Source organism: Stegastes partitus, unplaced genomic scaffold, assembly GCF_000690725.1.
Source record: "Stegastes partitus isolate 25-593 unplaced genomic scaffold, Stegastes_partitus-1.0.2 Scaffold5, whole genome shotgun sequence".
NCBI classification, from domain to species: domain Eukaryota; kingdom Metazoa; phylum Chordata; class Actinopteri; family Pomacentridae; genus Stegastes; species Stegastes partitus.
In genome coordinates, this window is record NW_007577736.1 from 1,416,500 (window position 1) to 1,432,813 (window position 16,314).

Below are 16,314 nucleotides of genomic sequence, written 5' to 3' on the forward strand. Positions count from 1 at the left end.
GTAAAACATACAGTAGGTACTGGTCAGATGGGTTACTTTCTGAATGTTTGTATTCTGGAGAAATTTAAAGAATTGTTTCAAAGCCTCAGCTCCCACTAACCCCCACTACTGCAATGTACAGAAGAAAAAGTAAAAGAAAATAAAACGCAGAATAGATTGTTTTACATCAAATATCACAAAATGTCATGAGAATACTTAATAAAAAAAAATAAAAAAAAAGATAGGCAAAAAAAAATAAAGAACCTAAATCAAGGGAGATAAGTGATGCCAACATTTTATTATCTTTAATTAACTATTGAAAAGTATTTTTCTTTTTTTTTCTTTTTTTTTCTGACCCAGATGACTCAGAGCAGTGTCCCATTTTAACAAAGCACAGTTGGCAAAATTGGGACACAAACAAAATTTGCATTTTTCAAAAAAGGCAACAGGAGTACAAATAGATTTTTAGTCATTTTGATGCGTAATTACATCCCGTTACAAAATAAATTGGAATCAAGTGGTGAGTATTTGTTTGTAGATTTTTGTAAAGCTTAACCGTTTTATTTTTAGAATGGTTTTAAGTTGTGTTGTTTGATTTTCATTGTATGGTTGTTTAAAGATATTTAAAATATTGAGGTTAGTTCTTCTTCAATTTCTTATTTTTATTGTTGTTGTTCTTGTTGTTTTAACCTCAAACTATAAAGCATCTGATTTTTCAATGAAGGTGTTCCATTGTGCCAGTAGAGTCTGTAAAAAAAAAAGTGGAGATGGAGTCATCAATTCTGTGTTTGAGTGTTCTTTATTCATTCTTCTGTATGGTGTAGTTAGTGGGACAATGTTTACAAAAACTGTGTCAAGTTCCTGAATAAAAATTTACAGAAAGTGTCTCATTTTAACAATACCCACCCTACATGAAAAATCTTACTAAAGTATAAGTAGTATGCATAAGTATTTGGAGCAAAATGAAGTTTAAGTAATAAAGAAAAGTACTGGATTAGTCCCTCTGACTGCTCTGACTGATAGATCGTTGTATATCGGATTGCACTGTTTAAGCAGTGTATTGTAGATGTAGCTGCAGCAGGTCTAGCTAATGTTGGTGTGTATATATATATATGTACCAGAAAACACTAATCTGCTTCAAGGTTTTGGGGTTTTTTTTGGGTTTTTTTTTACCATCTTTGGTTTTTGGTGAGATATTGAACCATTGAACATGGATTGAAATCATATGTGGAAAGTTTAGATGGAAAAATCCCAATCTAGTGAAAGTGTTAACAACTCAGGCATGTGAAAAGTGACTCTCACCACTTATTGTAAGATGTCAGAAGACAAAGAAGTTGGAAACCTATGGTTTAATATTTAACAGTGTGTTGCATTTAAAAGCTTGTTCTACTGTCCGTCGTGTAAAATCTTTATTTTACAAGTAGCTACATAGTAACTACAGCTGTGAAATAATTATATAATCCTAAATGTTTAGGACCATTTTCCTTCCTTCCTTCCCTCCTTCATGCAAAGGTAAAACTACCCTCTATTTCTCAAGACAGGGTTAATTATTATGAAGCCAGAAAGAAAAGAGAAAAAAAAGGAATTTTGTGAAGAAAGACTTCAAGTCACTAAAAAAAAAAAAAAAAGATTTTAATTACCTCATTATTTCTCTGATGGTTCTTGACCTACAGGTTTAAAGACACTGTTACACAATTTACAAGCACGCAATAATACACATATAAAAAGTAACACAGTGTCCCGTGGATACAGTTATATGGCCCTTAATAGTATTTACAACAACATTCACAATGATAAAAAGAATAGAATAAAAGATAGCGTTTGGTGGCATTTAGCTGCTCACTGATCATTTATCATTAGTTTCACTATTAATTGCTCAGTATAAAATTCATCAAACTTTTCTGAAATATACCCATGACATCTTTTCAAGGCCCAAGCTGACATTATCAGATGTGTTGTTTTGTCCAACTAAGTCGAAACCAAGAGATATTCAAATTTACACAAATTTACAGGATATAAATTCTTTAAAAAAAAAAAATAAAAAGAAGAGGCAATTCATTTAAAAAGTTGGGCCCAGAGATTTTCTTTAAAGTTTTTGTTTGAAACAATAATGGTTTCATTTACTGAGCCATAATAATTATAATAATTGCTGATTCATTTTCAGTTGGTTAATTAAGTGTTGAGACTCTGATTTTAAAAAAATAAAAATAAAAAAAAGTTTTTTTTTGTTAGTTTGTTGTTGTTTTTTTTTCACTTTTCCACCTTATGATCCAGACATCATGCTGTGAGGTTAATACTGGAAATGCAAAGCCTTCGGAAATGTCTCTTCTGTGGCTCTCCTTTTTTTTTTTATAGCTACTTTGATACATTATACAAGCTTATCAACATTTCCCTCTCTGTAATTTTGTTAACCATTTACTAAATGCAGAATGCCAGTAAAGTGACCAAACTATTATGACCCTCAGACATTTACAAAATTATTTAAATACTTTTTTTTTTTTCCAAACATGAATGACCTGCAGCTCTGTGACAGCACCAATATGTAGTGTCATCAAAGATTTCCGAGACGCTGTTTTCAGTTAGGTCATTCATAGAAAGTGGCCTATCGCTTCCTTATTTTCCTATCAGCCAACAGTTTTTATGACCAGTACAGCAGACTCAATGATTCATCTCTGACCTGGCCTGTTTACTGGAAACATGTGGAAACTGCAACTAAAAGCTTTGTTACAGACAGACAGACAGACAGACAGACAGACTGCAGCTGATAGTAGTTTCACTATCAACCATTTCCTCAATATATCATCAGGGAATTTAGGGTTTTGCCCCTGTGATGCAATTTTAATTACATTCTTGTTCAGATCAGAGAGCAGTATTATGCAACAATGGGCAATAAAGTGGCTTTATTCGGTCGCTAATTCTAAATACAAACTTATAATTTAACATTCTGATTTGTTTGTTTATTTTGTATTCAGACAGAAACTACACTTAATTGTACTGTACAGGGTGAACATAGCTGCAGTTAATGCAACAGTCCTGCAGTAAATTCTATTACTTTAGCAGAAGTAGGCCACTGTTTGTTTTTGTTGAACCTAATTTAAAGAGCTTTATGGGCATTTTGAAGGCCGCATAGTTGTATTACATTATACAGAGAGATGTTTCTGTTATTTAGTCTAACCTTGTCGGGGCATGTACACTGCCTCTCACTATAATGCAACGCAGTTCAACAGAGTCACAAACAAAAAATTGTAAACACAGATTTTAATTTCATCTAGTCAGCCTTCACTGACAAAAGCCTGCCTTGTTTAGCTTAACAAAAGTTAATGAGATACCAGAGATTACCTTTGCAGTGTTTGTAGTACCAAAGAGAAGCCACGAGGTGTCACACTTTGCACTGTGGAAGAGCCGCTACAGCCTCCACTCAGGTATCAAACAAAGGCCTGTCATCTTTGTTCCCTGGAGGCGAAAGCATGGAAGTGCCTTACTCAAGTACTGTACCTATATATAAATACAAGGTAATCAGAGAATTTAAATCAATGCTACTTACATTTCAATGGAAAATAATGCACCTTTGTGGTTTTAGTTGCTTTTGCAGATTAGGATTTTACATACATATGATGAGCTCGTAAAACCTTTTGCACTTTTATAAATGAAACTAACCCACTACATGTAAAAGAATGAAATTCAGCTTCACTTGAACCAGCTACAGACAACAGTAAAAGACTACTTATTGCATCACCAATATTAATTTAATAGAATTACACCCACAAAGGGTAACTTTCTGTCTACTGAGTACTCTTACTTCTGGTACTTTACATTTTACTCATAATACCTGCATACTTTCAAGGGACAATTTTAGCACAGGGCTTTTAAACGTAATGGGGTCTTTTGATATTGCACTGTTTTACAAAAAGACCTGAATGCATCCTGCAATACTGCCTGTACATTCGGTGCCTTGCTCAGCACTGTGTTGCTAAGTCTGACTTTGCCGACCCACATTGTCCAGTCAGTCATGAGGATTCCAAACTGCAGTCGTCACAGAAATGACATACTTTTGTTAGTTTGTGAAATGTGTACCATAATGACAAGGTCAGAGAAAAATGGATTAAGTAAAACACAATAACAGTCCAGTTAATTACTACATTTTGAAATCTAAATGAATGCATTGTCATTTCCCTTTAGAACTTTGTCTTTGGTTTACATGCAGTAGATTGAGACAGTTATCTCAGCAGTCCCACCCATATTTATCTCTGTATTACACTACAGTTTGACAACCAGCATTCTTTCCGTAATCAAACAGCCCTGACTCACTAATCAGACTCTCTAAAAATTCCTGGCCGTTGCAGATGTGGAAAGCACCCTGCGGTCACCTGAAGGCTGATCCCGAGTGATACTTCAGGTCACCTTCTTCATTTTTCATGGGTGTTAAGCTGGACAAATGTGAGACTCACATTTCGTCCCCACAAGGTCTGGTCATTGACCTCCGGGGCTGACGCACTGCAGCGGAGCAGTCACCGTGCATTTACCTGTCGTAAATCTCTATCTCCTTGAATCATTACTTGCCCTCTCTCTGTCTACAGACTCCAGTCTTAAAATGATAGATGGCCATCAGTGCATGCAGGCAGAGCAGGACTGAGCTATCAAAACATATTCAGTCACATGCTGGAGAATACAATCACTCGATTAATGACCACCTCCAAAAGACGAATTACCTTTGCATACAACATGGCTTAAATGCTTTATTGATTTACTGTGATATTAATTATAATAGCTTATTTGATATTTTGAAAGCTAGTCAACATAAATGTTTCTCTTAAACTCTGAATTATTTAAGTAGATCAGAATGTCATTTAAATAATTGAAGAGTTTTTAACAACAAAGTCCTCCTGTCATAACCTCTCAGTCAGAATCACTGCAGTGTCTTGTCAAATCACTGAAAGCAAAATACAAGAGACAATGTGTTAACGTGTAAGATAACTTCATATTTAGCAGTGTAGACAAATGTTGCCATTAACAGGTTATGATTATACTTATGAAACTGTTAGATTTCAGGTATTCATCCATCCATTATCTATACACCGCTTAATCCTCACGAGGGTCACGGGGGGGCTGGTGCCTATCCCAGCTGACTCAGGGTGAAGGCAGGGGACACCCTGGACAGGTCACCAGTCTATCACAGGGCTACACTTAGAGACAGACAACCAAGCACACTCACATTCACACCTACGGACAATTTAGAATCACCAATTAACCTCGACATGTTTTTGGACCTTGTGGGAGGAAGCCAGAGAACCCGGAGAGAATCCACGCTGCACGGGGAGAACATGCAAACTCCACGCAGAAAGATCCCGAGTGTCCGAACCAGCAACCTTCTCGCTGCGAGGCAATGATGCTAACCACCACACCACCCTGCAGCCCTCGAAAAGACATAAATCCTTAAAATGAAGTCACAAACATGGACAGTAATTTTACTTTTTAAAAAAAAGACTCAGAGATTTTTTTTTAATAGTTGGGCTTAGTGCTCTTTTTTTTTTTAACTTTTGAGACAACAAAATGATGTCCAGGAACAGAGAAATCAGATACATCTGTTTTTAGCTTTGCAGGAAATCCTGTACAGTGGGATGAGTTATTGTTTATTACCATTATAAATATTACTCAGATATTATTGTAAAAGTACTTTAAGTTGATTCATGTACTGTCTTCAGATTTTCGACAGCAATAAATGAGGGAATTCTTCAAGTAATATCAGGGATTTCCAGCTTGGGTAAAGCAAACAAAGCTAGAAAAGGCAAAGAAAATGACTCCCAAACAAGCTCCTTCTGTGGAGGAGTGTGTTATCGCACTGTGTCAGGATGCCTGATCCTCAACCCACTAAGAAGCAGAGCGTGTCCACCTGTCCGTCCTGCAGCCAAGTGCTGAGAGAGCAGATGGAGCATCTCCTGAACCTTAGTTACTCCTGTGTTAAAAAAAAAAAAAAGTTGCTTGTTTGCCATAATGCACCGCTGTCCCTTTTGGTAAGGCGGCTTTTTGCTTTTTGCTTCAATTATATTAGTCCCGTAGTTAATAAGAAGCAATAAAAGTAATGCAGAACCCTTGTCAGAACGTTCTTGGTCAGCAAAGTCAGGGCATAGGATCAATGGCCCAAGTAATACTGTAGGTGAGCACAGCTGAACTTTAATGAATATTAAACCCACAAGGATTGCTTTGCTTCTCAATATTACACCTGCAGCAGCTCTTCGTTCACACTTTGATAAATAATGTGACAGCAAGGTCATCCTCCTAATGCTACTGTGCACTCTGTCCTGCATCCAGAAGAGTTACTGGAAGAAACTGGAGACTTTTGAGGGATTTAATACAAACACAAGTTGCTGAGTTCCAAGTGACTTTGCCCTCTGGAGGGCGCGTACTACAGTACTCAGGCTGCTGTCTGTGCAGCTCTGAAATTGGCTTAACGTGTCTGCTGACAAAACCGTAACCCAATCTACTGATATGAGACTCACTGTCTGAGCTTTCGTGTGAGTCCCATCCATTGTTTTCCTTTAAGCAGTTGGACACAGCTTGTCACCAACTTGGGGAGTAAAAGAAAGAACACAGTCAGGCAAGGGTGATATTTTTAGATCCATTAAGGGCTGCAGCACACTCCGCTGTGTCACAGTGTCTCGACCATCTGCTGGTCTTTGAATGGATTTCTTGGGGTGAATCTTTATCAAAGGCAGGATGGATGTGATCTCCTCATGGAACACCCAATGAATTATAGATGATAGCCTCACATTGGCTTTGACCTTGACAGAGCCACCTGTCTGTTAAATGCTAAAATGCGATCAGACCTTGTCTTTGGGATATCACTGTACGATCAGTGATCAGCAGGGCAGAAGGGCGACCCGCTGACCTGAGCGTTGGGTGACAACGTGAACAGCCGTCGGAACAGACGACATAAACACAGTCGGTATGTTTTAGTTAGAAAATGCTGCCACGGCTTTGCATCACCGAACCACCAATCAGGAAATCTACAATCAGGGCCATTACATTTGCAAATTTTGTGCACAGATACTTAGATATTGTTTAAACATGGTACTTGGGAATGTGTCCTTGATGTGATTGTATTGGACAGTAAAGCATCAAGTGAAACAGCCACCTCCTAGCCTTGGAGGCCAAGATAGATAATCTTATAAATGATTCATTTGGTCTGCATATTTAATTTGGTGCTTTTGCTTTTGAAGCGATCCCAGTCAAAGGCATTGTCAAGTACACAGCACTAGAATTTCTCCATCTAGTGAGGAGTTTTTGCCAATAGAAAGAGATTTTTTTTCCCTTTTTTGATGAATATTCCAGAAAGCAACAAAAACTCCTCAATGTGTCAGTTTTCCATCTGTTGTGTTTTTGTATTATTTGATCGTTCTTTTTGATTTCCCCCCTATTTTTAGCCTGGCTGTACCCTTCTCATTTCTTCATTAGCTCACAGGCTTGTTAGCGCAAACACAGCAAGAAACGTCTGCTCCTCCAGGCTGCCGTCGACACAACACTGTGTATATGTGTATATATTACACATGTAAAGAGTCACCCAGGAGGTTTTTCTTTTTTTTGAGAGGGAGAGAGAGAGAGAGAGAGAGGGATGCCATCATGATATCAGCACTGAGAACCAGCAGCGAGGAGGCGTTAATAACAGCTTACATGAGGTGATAATGAGTATTCAGCCCCGAAGCAATACATGACACTTACACCTCCATTCATCACGATTATTATTAAACAAGTAGAAAAAAAAGTTTCAAACCTTTAAAGTTGCTCGATTGCATTTTATCCCAGAAATGAAATCACGTCAGGGAAACGTCACACAGTTATGATACATGTTTAATGAAAGGCACTCTTTGCAGGACAAATAAAACATAGCAAATTATGATACTGTACAATGTTGACACATACAGTAACAGTCCTCAAATATTAAGTGCTTCATAACATAGTAAAGTGCTGAGTACCCAAGTGACAGACTGACGTCACCTTATTGCATTTCATATTAACTGCAGGTATTGCTCTTTCCATGGGTGAAAAATAAAACTTTTTTTTTTCCCCACCCACTTGTCATCATTATTGCATATTGTAGGATTATTAGAAAGGCATTGACTGAGTTACAACTACATCCATTTACATTTCATTACAAGCTGTATTTATATGTATTTATACAGTACATTTTCAAGATTCAATTGTGGCATGCATATATAGTGCCAATTCATTTTTTTTATTTTTTTTTTGCATGAACTGTGCACTTTCATCTTTTTCTTGTCTTCATTTCACAAATCCAGTTAAGGTATTGGCTTTCCCTATCACATGGAATATAATGATAATTACTATATGATTAAAATACTATAATACATTCAGCCACAATAAATATGTCAAACTTTCAGTTACTGGTAATAGGAGTTAAACCTCATTTCGGCACACTATGCCATGCAATAAAAAAAAGAAAGAGAGAACAGAGGCAAATGGAGAAATGTTCAAATAAAAGAGTGCAAAGGGGTGTTTTTCTTGCCTTCTCTCAGTCACAAATATAGGTCTCGTCTCACATTTCTATACATTCTAATAAACAGGTTTTCCCTGCCAACAGTGGATGTTGTAAAGCTCCAAAAGTGCATGAGTGATACGTGGAAAAAAAGCTCTCAGTGCAATGAATTGATATGGTTTTAAAGGGAAAATTCACATTATAACAACACATAAGGAGGTGATCCTTACACAGCTAAATCTGCATGATTTTGGAGCAAAAGAAAAAAAAAAAGCCTGAAGACAAACATAATCTGCAGTTTTATGATCTGAAACTGCTGTAGCAACTCCTGCACGTACTATCATACAGTAAATAGTTTGCAGGTTTGATTTATACTTCGCAGCTTATCTACAAGATTAATACCAGACGTGCTAACATGCCGACTATGTATCACACAGATAATGTTACGCTGTCATATGGAGAAGTGCTGCTGGCTGAGCATTCACAACTATAGATTTGCTGATAAGACAATGTGTGCGCTGATGTCCTCTTGCCTCACACTGGACACTTTTGCCTGCCCTTGAAAATCATGCCAAGTCCTATCTAGATTTAGCTGAATACGATGAAGTGTAGACTAACATGGAACTGTAATGTAACACGAGCTCTGAGTATACTCTACGATTATCAGACCATTTTTGATTCCTTTTCTTCCTCGGGATAAACTCACGCTGCTAATACACAGGACATCTCACTGCTTACACTACCTATCCTGTCTGTACAGTATTCACTCTAACAATCTACATTTTCAAGGTGAAATGTTTGTCTATAGTACAAATGAGCCATCACGTTTTTCTTCAGGTTGCACTGGATGAAAGGTAATAATTTTACCTTCTGCTCTTTCCCATCAAAATTAACTGACAGTAGTTGCTGAGTTGTGTTAATTGCACTTTGACACATCCACATGCAGGCAGACAACTTGTGTAAATGCTGTCGTGCCACACAGTGCCTATTAATACTGTAATTAACTGCACAAATGCTGCCATGTCTGGAGTACAAAACAGTGAGAAAGATAAACTGATCGCCCAGTGTATCTCACTGACGGATATGTTTGATTTGTCCATGTGTGTTTTTTCATGCCCTTTATATAAATGAATGCTGCAGTTTTATTTATCAGTGCATGCCGTTTTTCTCATTCTGCCAGGTGCCATTACTTTTGCTCAGTGAAAGTGTGCTTCCATACTTGTTAGCTGCTGACATTTTCTGGGCAGCCTCTGCTGCTGCATCCATCACCTGTTTCTCCTCCTGCTCAGTCTCACGGTGGTAAAAATAGTTAAAGTTGGAGACGATGACAGGGACGGGCAAGGCAATGGTCAGGACACCAGCAATGGCACAGAGAGTGCCGACCATTTTGCCTCCCATAGTGATGGGGCACATGTCTCCGTAACCCACAGTGGTCATCGTCACCACAGCCCACCAGAAGCCATCGGGGATGCTAACAAACTGCGTCTGGGGCTCATCCACTTCTGCAAAGTAGATGGCACTTGAGAATAGGATGACTCCTATAAAAAGGAAGAAGATGAGCAGCCCCAGTTCCCGCATGCTGGCTTTCAAGGTCTGCCCCAGAATCTGAAGCCCCTTCGAGTGTCGGGAGAGTTTAAAAATTCTGAAGACTCTCACGAGACGGATGATTCTTAGGATTGCCAAGGACATGTTCTGACTGGAGTTCATGTCGTCATCAGGTGTCGTAGCCAGCTCTGTTCCCAGGGTTACAAAGTAGGGAATTATAGAGACTATATCAATGATATTCATGATGTTATTGAAAAAATCACTTTTGCTGGGGCACACCACAAAGCGAACACCAACTTCAAAGCAGAACCAAATGATGCAAATAGTCTCCACAATGAAAAAGGGGTCTGTGACATACGCCATTATGTCTTTAGTGGCAGGGTGAGGGGCAGAACTGTCTTGGGTGCCGTTAATAATTTGGGTCAAACCCGGAAGAAAGTCAGTGTCATCCCTGAACTCAGGCAGAGTCTCCAGGCAGAAGATGAAGATGGATATGACAATAACAAACACAGAAACCAGAGCTACAGATCTGGCTGCGCTGGAGCTCTCTGGGTATTCAAACAGGAGCCAGAACTGTCGCTGGAGTTCATTGGTGGGCAAAAGGACTTCGGGCTCTTTGATAAACCCTTCATCTTCACGGAACTGCTCCATCGCTTCATGACCCAACTCGTAGAAAACTATTTCATTAGCAAAAACATCTAAGGGAACATTGGCTGGTCTGCGGATTCTACCCCCTGACTGGTAGTAGTAGAGAATCCCATCAAAAGATGGGCGGTTTCTGTCAAAAAAGTACTCGTTTCTCATTGGGTCAAAGTAGCTTATCCTCTTCATGGGGTCGCCGAGCAGGGTCTCTGGAAACCTGTTCAGGGTGCTGAGCTGGGTCTCAAACATCAGGCCCGAAATATTGATGACGACTTTCTCATCTTTCTCTTCCAGGCAGTGCCTTTCAAACAAATCTTCATTTTCATAATATTCCTTCGGCATCTTGCTGAAGACGCTGTCAGTGGGAGACTCACTGTTGATCAGGAGCTTTAGATTCGAGATCAAACTGCCACTGCTGGAGTTCGCTTTAGTGGTCAGAGTCGGAGGAGTGGAAGGTGACAACCCGTCTTGACCAGACTGATGCCCACGTCGTCCTCTGTGTGGCGACTGGTGAGGAGAAGTCAGGCGGTGGGTTAAGAGATTCTGATCTGGAGCCTCTGAAGTGGGTGAGGTCGGGTACCCAGAGTCGCTTGGGTCTCCCAGGTTGATGCCAACATCATCCATGTTTTCAAAATTAACAAGCGGTACCTCCATCACCTATGTTGTCACTCTAGCCACTATAGCCTCCGTCTATCAGCCTGGTTCGGGAGACAGAGGAGACACCACAACCAGTGCCACGCTGAAGATCCTGGCAGGGCCTCCCACCTTCTGGTTATCATTCAGGCAGCTGTACACTACTTTCGGATTCAGCCCTTTTGGTAATCTATAAAATAGGAGGGGGGGAAAAAAAGGAATGTTGTGTTATATTTTGTTAAATGCTGCAATACAGTTTTGTTGGTAAAGAGATTTTTCTGTCAGCTCCTGTTTGCATCAGCAGAGAACCTGCCATCTGATACTCTGCTTGTACAGTTATTTTTTTCCCAATTCTCTCCCATGACCTAAACGAAAACACTAGCTCGGCAAATCAGGCTGTGAAAGTGCTTACACTGAGTATGGATAGTATTATTGCTGATCATGTGCTGCAAAACTGTTTCATTTCCGTACGGAAAACAACTGAACCTTCACTTACGACTGAAAACAGAAACTCATCAAAACCAAAACACATTACCCGTCTCAATTTCTAAATGTCTGATAGTAAGTTTCTAACTGCTGACTTGGTTAATTCATCCCGACCCTGTTCAGGTTCAGGAGAGGTCTATTAGTGTTACATTCACTTTATCTGTGAGTTGCTGTTCATCATTTCTTCTGTGTGGTTCGGACAGGTAACCAAATCCTGACACAAGCTTTTAGGCTGCAACCTCAGTGTCCACTTGACACTGAGGGCCTGAGACTCTATTTCCACTTGCAGTGTAGCAGATAACGTAACAGTCCAGGATATAGAATTTTATCTTCTTATGTAAGGATATCACATAGAGCTTATGCATAAAAATAAGTATATTGATTGTGCCCTGTCAGCAAAGAGAGGTTACTGAGTCCAAACGGAAGGACAGATGAAGGCACAGAGAACTAAAAACTACAGATTTATCTGTATCCTTGGAACTTTAGACACTTTAAATTGTTTCTAAAAGCAACTTTTTGTGGCCAAAATCTTCTAAATCTAACTTAGCCTTATCTGACACTGAGCTGACATTGAAAGACACACCGGCTATAATGACATCACTGTCCTTATCAGATCGGAGCTTCAAAGTGGCTAAAAATACATGCAAATGCTTCTTTAGTTCAGAATGTAAAAGTTGAAATCCAGCTGTGTGCAGATGTCTGCAGCACTCACCCGTGTCCCCTGGCTCTGCAGAAGTTGTCGTGCCCTTTTCTATCCTGCGTGGCAGCTCCGCTCTGCTCCCCCTTTACTCCCTTCACTCTCCCTCATCCAGACTCACAATCAAGAGTGTCTCTAGCTCTATTAAAGCTCCCACTGGGTAATTTAACACCGTATAAGAAACCAGAGCTGCCAGAGGTACCCACACATACTCACAAACATACACAGAAGCGCACACACAAAACACAAAGACAAACACAGAAACACATGCACAGGCAACTCACTGTATTTTGAATGTGGGGGTCACCTGGCTTTGTTCTCCCTGCTCCCTCCTCCGTCGGCGGAGACGCTATAGGTAAGCTCTGTGATAGGAGATTTACTCTGCAGGAGCCAATCGCTGTTTGATGAGGCAAAGGGAGTGTGGGACCCACTCTTTCCCCCCTTTCCTGCCGAGTAAGCATCCACTTGCAGGATCATCCAATCCACCGTCACCTTGGGGATTAAACTGTATTCCTCCTCTGTTACAGTATTTGTCACATCTCTCAATACCTGCAGCGGTGCACATCTGCCCAGGGGCTTCAGCATCCTCTTGTTTACATTCTCAGTAATACATACTGACGTGACCTGTTATTTCATCTGACATCAGTATTCTATGAAATTAAATTGATTGAGCTGTCACATTTGTTTTCCAAATCTTTACAGAAGTCTGCCGTATAACCGCCAGCTCCACTTTGGAAAAAACAAGAACTAAGGAGCGCGCTGAAATTAACTGTATTGATAAACACTTGAATTTTTCATTAGATTATATTTTGGGCACACATTTCTCCTTGATGTGTTAAATATAGATTTGTAATAGAGGTGATAGAGAATAAGAGTCTTTTCCAGGAAAATCCTGTCTTCGGGATTTCTCACTTCCCACTGAAGTACATTTGCCCCTTCCAGCAATTAAAGGTTTGTCAGATTAACAAAGTAGCTCTGTGGCTTTGAAGAAATGCGACGAGCCCAATTAAAAGGTTAATTTCCAATTATGGAGATGCTACACTTTCTTTTTTTAGTCCCCCTGAATTCCCTCAAGGAGTAAAAACTTTAATCAAAGTTAATCTTGCACTTTTTCAGAAGGGCGGCCAATTTGGCAACATAGGTTGAATATTGTGTTACCTGATAGAGAACCAGTTGCCTAAAGCCAGAAATCATTCCTTCATCTCACTCTCATCCTGCTGCAGCCAGGAGTTGGCTGTCTGCTGGTCCTCTGTAACATTGCGGTGCGAGCGGGACCACTGCAGGCAAGGGCACGAGGCTTCAAGGTCACAGAAAACTGTTTTAAGACTTTACAGCCTACATACTTCCCCATACATCACCACGCACACTGTCACCTCTAGGAATCTTATTATGTGTACTCACGTGAACATCATGCAGATGTGCATCCATGAATATAAACCTCAGGTAAAAAATGAGATATACATTCAGGAAAGCCCATGCACAGAGAGTATAGTGACAGAGAAATGCACACACGACCATCACTCAGCTGGCTCAACATCTTATATACAAGGACCTTTTTGATTCTGCAATGTCCTGGGCTTGTCATTGAGGAGGCAGTCGGTCAAGCTATGACCTGTCACTTAAACACTTCGTAATAGCATTTGCTACAGGCAACGAGAGACAGGAAGATGGACAGTGACGGGCTGATCACAGACTGTACGAGTCAGACTGAGAGGGTAAATAATCGATCCATTCCCCTGCAAAACGATTTGTGTCAGTAAAAGTGGGAAAGGGGAGGTAAACTGGTGAGATATGAGCTCCAGGATGACGTGGACTGCAGCTACTGCAGTGTCACTCGTCTCAGGAGCCCTGACAGGGTACCAGAGGGATAACGTCCCTCCCTCTGTCCTTTCACGCAACCCTCAATCCATCATCTATCCCTCCTCCCTCCCGGCGTCCAGCCATCTCCCCGGTGACACTGTCACCTTACCAGTAAACAGACTGTGTTGACAAAGCAATTTCTCAATCAGGAAGCTTGTGTGTGAACTTTACTGACGCTGCATAAGTATAAACACCTCCTGCACACCTTCATGGAGTTTGACTTTGAGCCATAAACACCTGACAGAAATAGCAACATTTGCTCAGGAGGAAAAAAAAAATCAGAGCTTTAACACTTAAGTGACTGAAGTGAAGTGAAGGAAGATTCTTTTCAGTAATAGAAGGAAAACCACAACAAGAAAACACTGAGGTAACAGCCCTACATTCAAAAAGAGTGCTGAAGCTCAAGTAAGCGAGTCTTATTTTGTTTAATTAGTACCTGAAAATGTGTCATATTTGTGTCTTTTATCACATATTTTTACTAAAAACCTCCTCTTTTTAATGCGCTGCACGCTTACAAACCATTTTAATATATTTTAAACGTATAACCACAATCTGTTGTTGGGTGATTGTACAACATCCCATATTAAAAACACCCATCTTGCTGGTTACATATTGTGGTCAATTTGCACTGTTACAGATTTTGTTGGGTAGTTGTGACACACTGTGAATTATATATTTTATATTCTTTTCAGTTATTTTTGCTTTTATTCAACAGGGACAGTGGAGAGATGAAAGGAAATGGGAGGATAGAGAGGAGGGACAGCTTGCAGTGAAGGTCTCCAGACATTGCTCGATTACATGGTCTGTGTCTTAAATCTCTCAGCCACAAGCCTTGAATATGCAAACTGTTAAACAACTATTTTTTAAAGCTGTCAAATCAGTGCAGCTCAGTAAATCATTTGAGTGCCTCAGAATTAAGTGCATGTTCAAGCTTGTGCACGTTTGTGCTCGTGGAAAGGACAGAGGGACAGAGAATCTGCCACATGATAAGTATGCAAATATGCAAACTAACTAAATATCAACAATATTTCTCCAGAATCAGACTCTTCTTTTAAACTTGCAATAACTGACTGACGTTTATTTACATTTTTTTGGACACAACCTGAAGGTGATATGCTGGAGACGTGTTTCCTTTCACCTGATAAATCTCGGTTTTGGGTCTTGATCAACTCCTAACGGTCACGTCTTTCCCTTTAGCTGCTAAAAGCTCCACTACATTCAACGGCTAACCCTTAACTGTGTGTTTGCCATTTGATGCTGAACAGGTAATGTACAGTTTGTTTTAAGAACTGTTTCACTGAAAACAGTTACCTGCAGCGCCCCGAAACAAGGCTATCTCAGTGAGAGTAAAACACACCAGTAAAGCTGTGGGCTGACAGCTAAACAATGAGCTGAACCTGAAAGAAAGCCCTGCAAAGCCGAGGAGAGTTGCAGAGTCAGGAAATAATTCTCTAACTCACCTGTTTGATTAAAAAATGATTTGCTTTTCTAAGCATTCTTAGGGACTTAATCACATTTTTTTACATTTATAAGCATTGTGTCAAAATTTGTCAAACATGAAAGACTAAATACAAAATAATAAATGTAATAATTCATGGAAATAGAAAACTGAGTTTAAACCTGGTTGTCTTACTCTTGTTTTTATTGTTCTAATTTATTTCTTTTATTTCTTATACAGATAGCTCAAATTCACCCGAGTCAAATCGCTTGTTTGCGTGTACAAACTTGGCCAATAAAGTTGACTCTGATTCTGACTCTGATTCTGTCAGTGGCAGCTGAGTTGAAAGTGGCAAAGAACAAAAGCAGAGATCTACTCATCTTGTGCACATGATCTAGGTAATTCTATCTCAAAAGCCCATATGCTCTTCCATTAAGGGTGACAGGATTTCAAAGTGCATGTCAGGTAGCACGGATTAGATATTCCAGCCTCGTAATCTTATAGCTATTGAAAAGGCAGCTGGTTATTCCAGTCTCGTAATCC

At 39.7% G+C, this 16,314-nt stretch overlaps 2 protein-coding genes across 2 annotated transcripts in view; both read right to left on the minus strand.

The window, feature by feature from the left end:
• LOC103356200 (adenosine receptor A1-like) overlaps window positions 1–16,314 on the minus strand; it is a 711,380-nt gene that overhangs the window by 26,511 nt on the left and 668,555 nt on the right. The gene's annotated exons all lie outside the window — the stretch shown is intronic.
• On the minus strand, window positions 9,620–11,311 carry LOC103356178 (potassium voltage-gated channel subfamily A member 10). The gene has a single exon (XM_008280251.1). The coding sequence runs from the start codon at window positions 11,309–11,311 to the stop codon at window positions 9,620–9,622; it is 1,692 nt and encodes a 563-aa protein (XP_008278473.1).

Coding starts and splice junctions, on each gene's coding strand:
- LOC103356178 (XM_008280251.1), bottom strand. CDS start 11,311: ATGGAGGTACCGCTTGTTAATTTTGAAAACATGGATGATGTTGGCATC.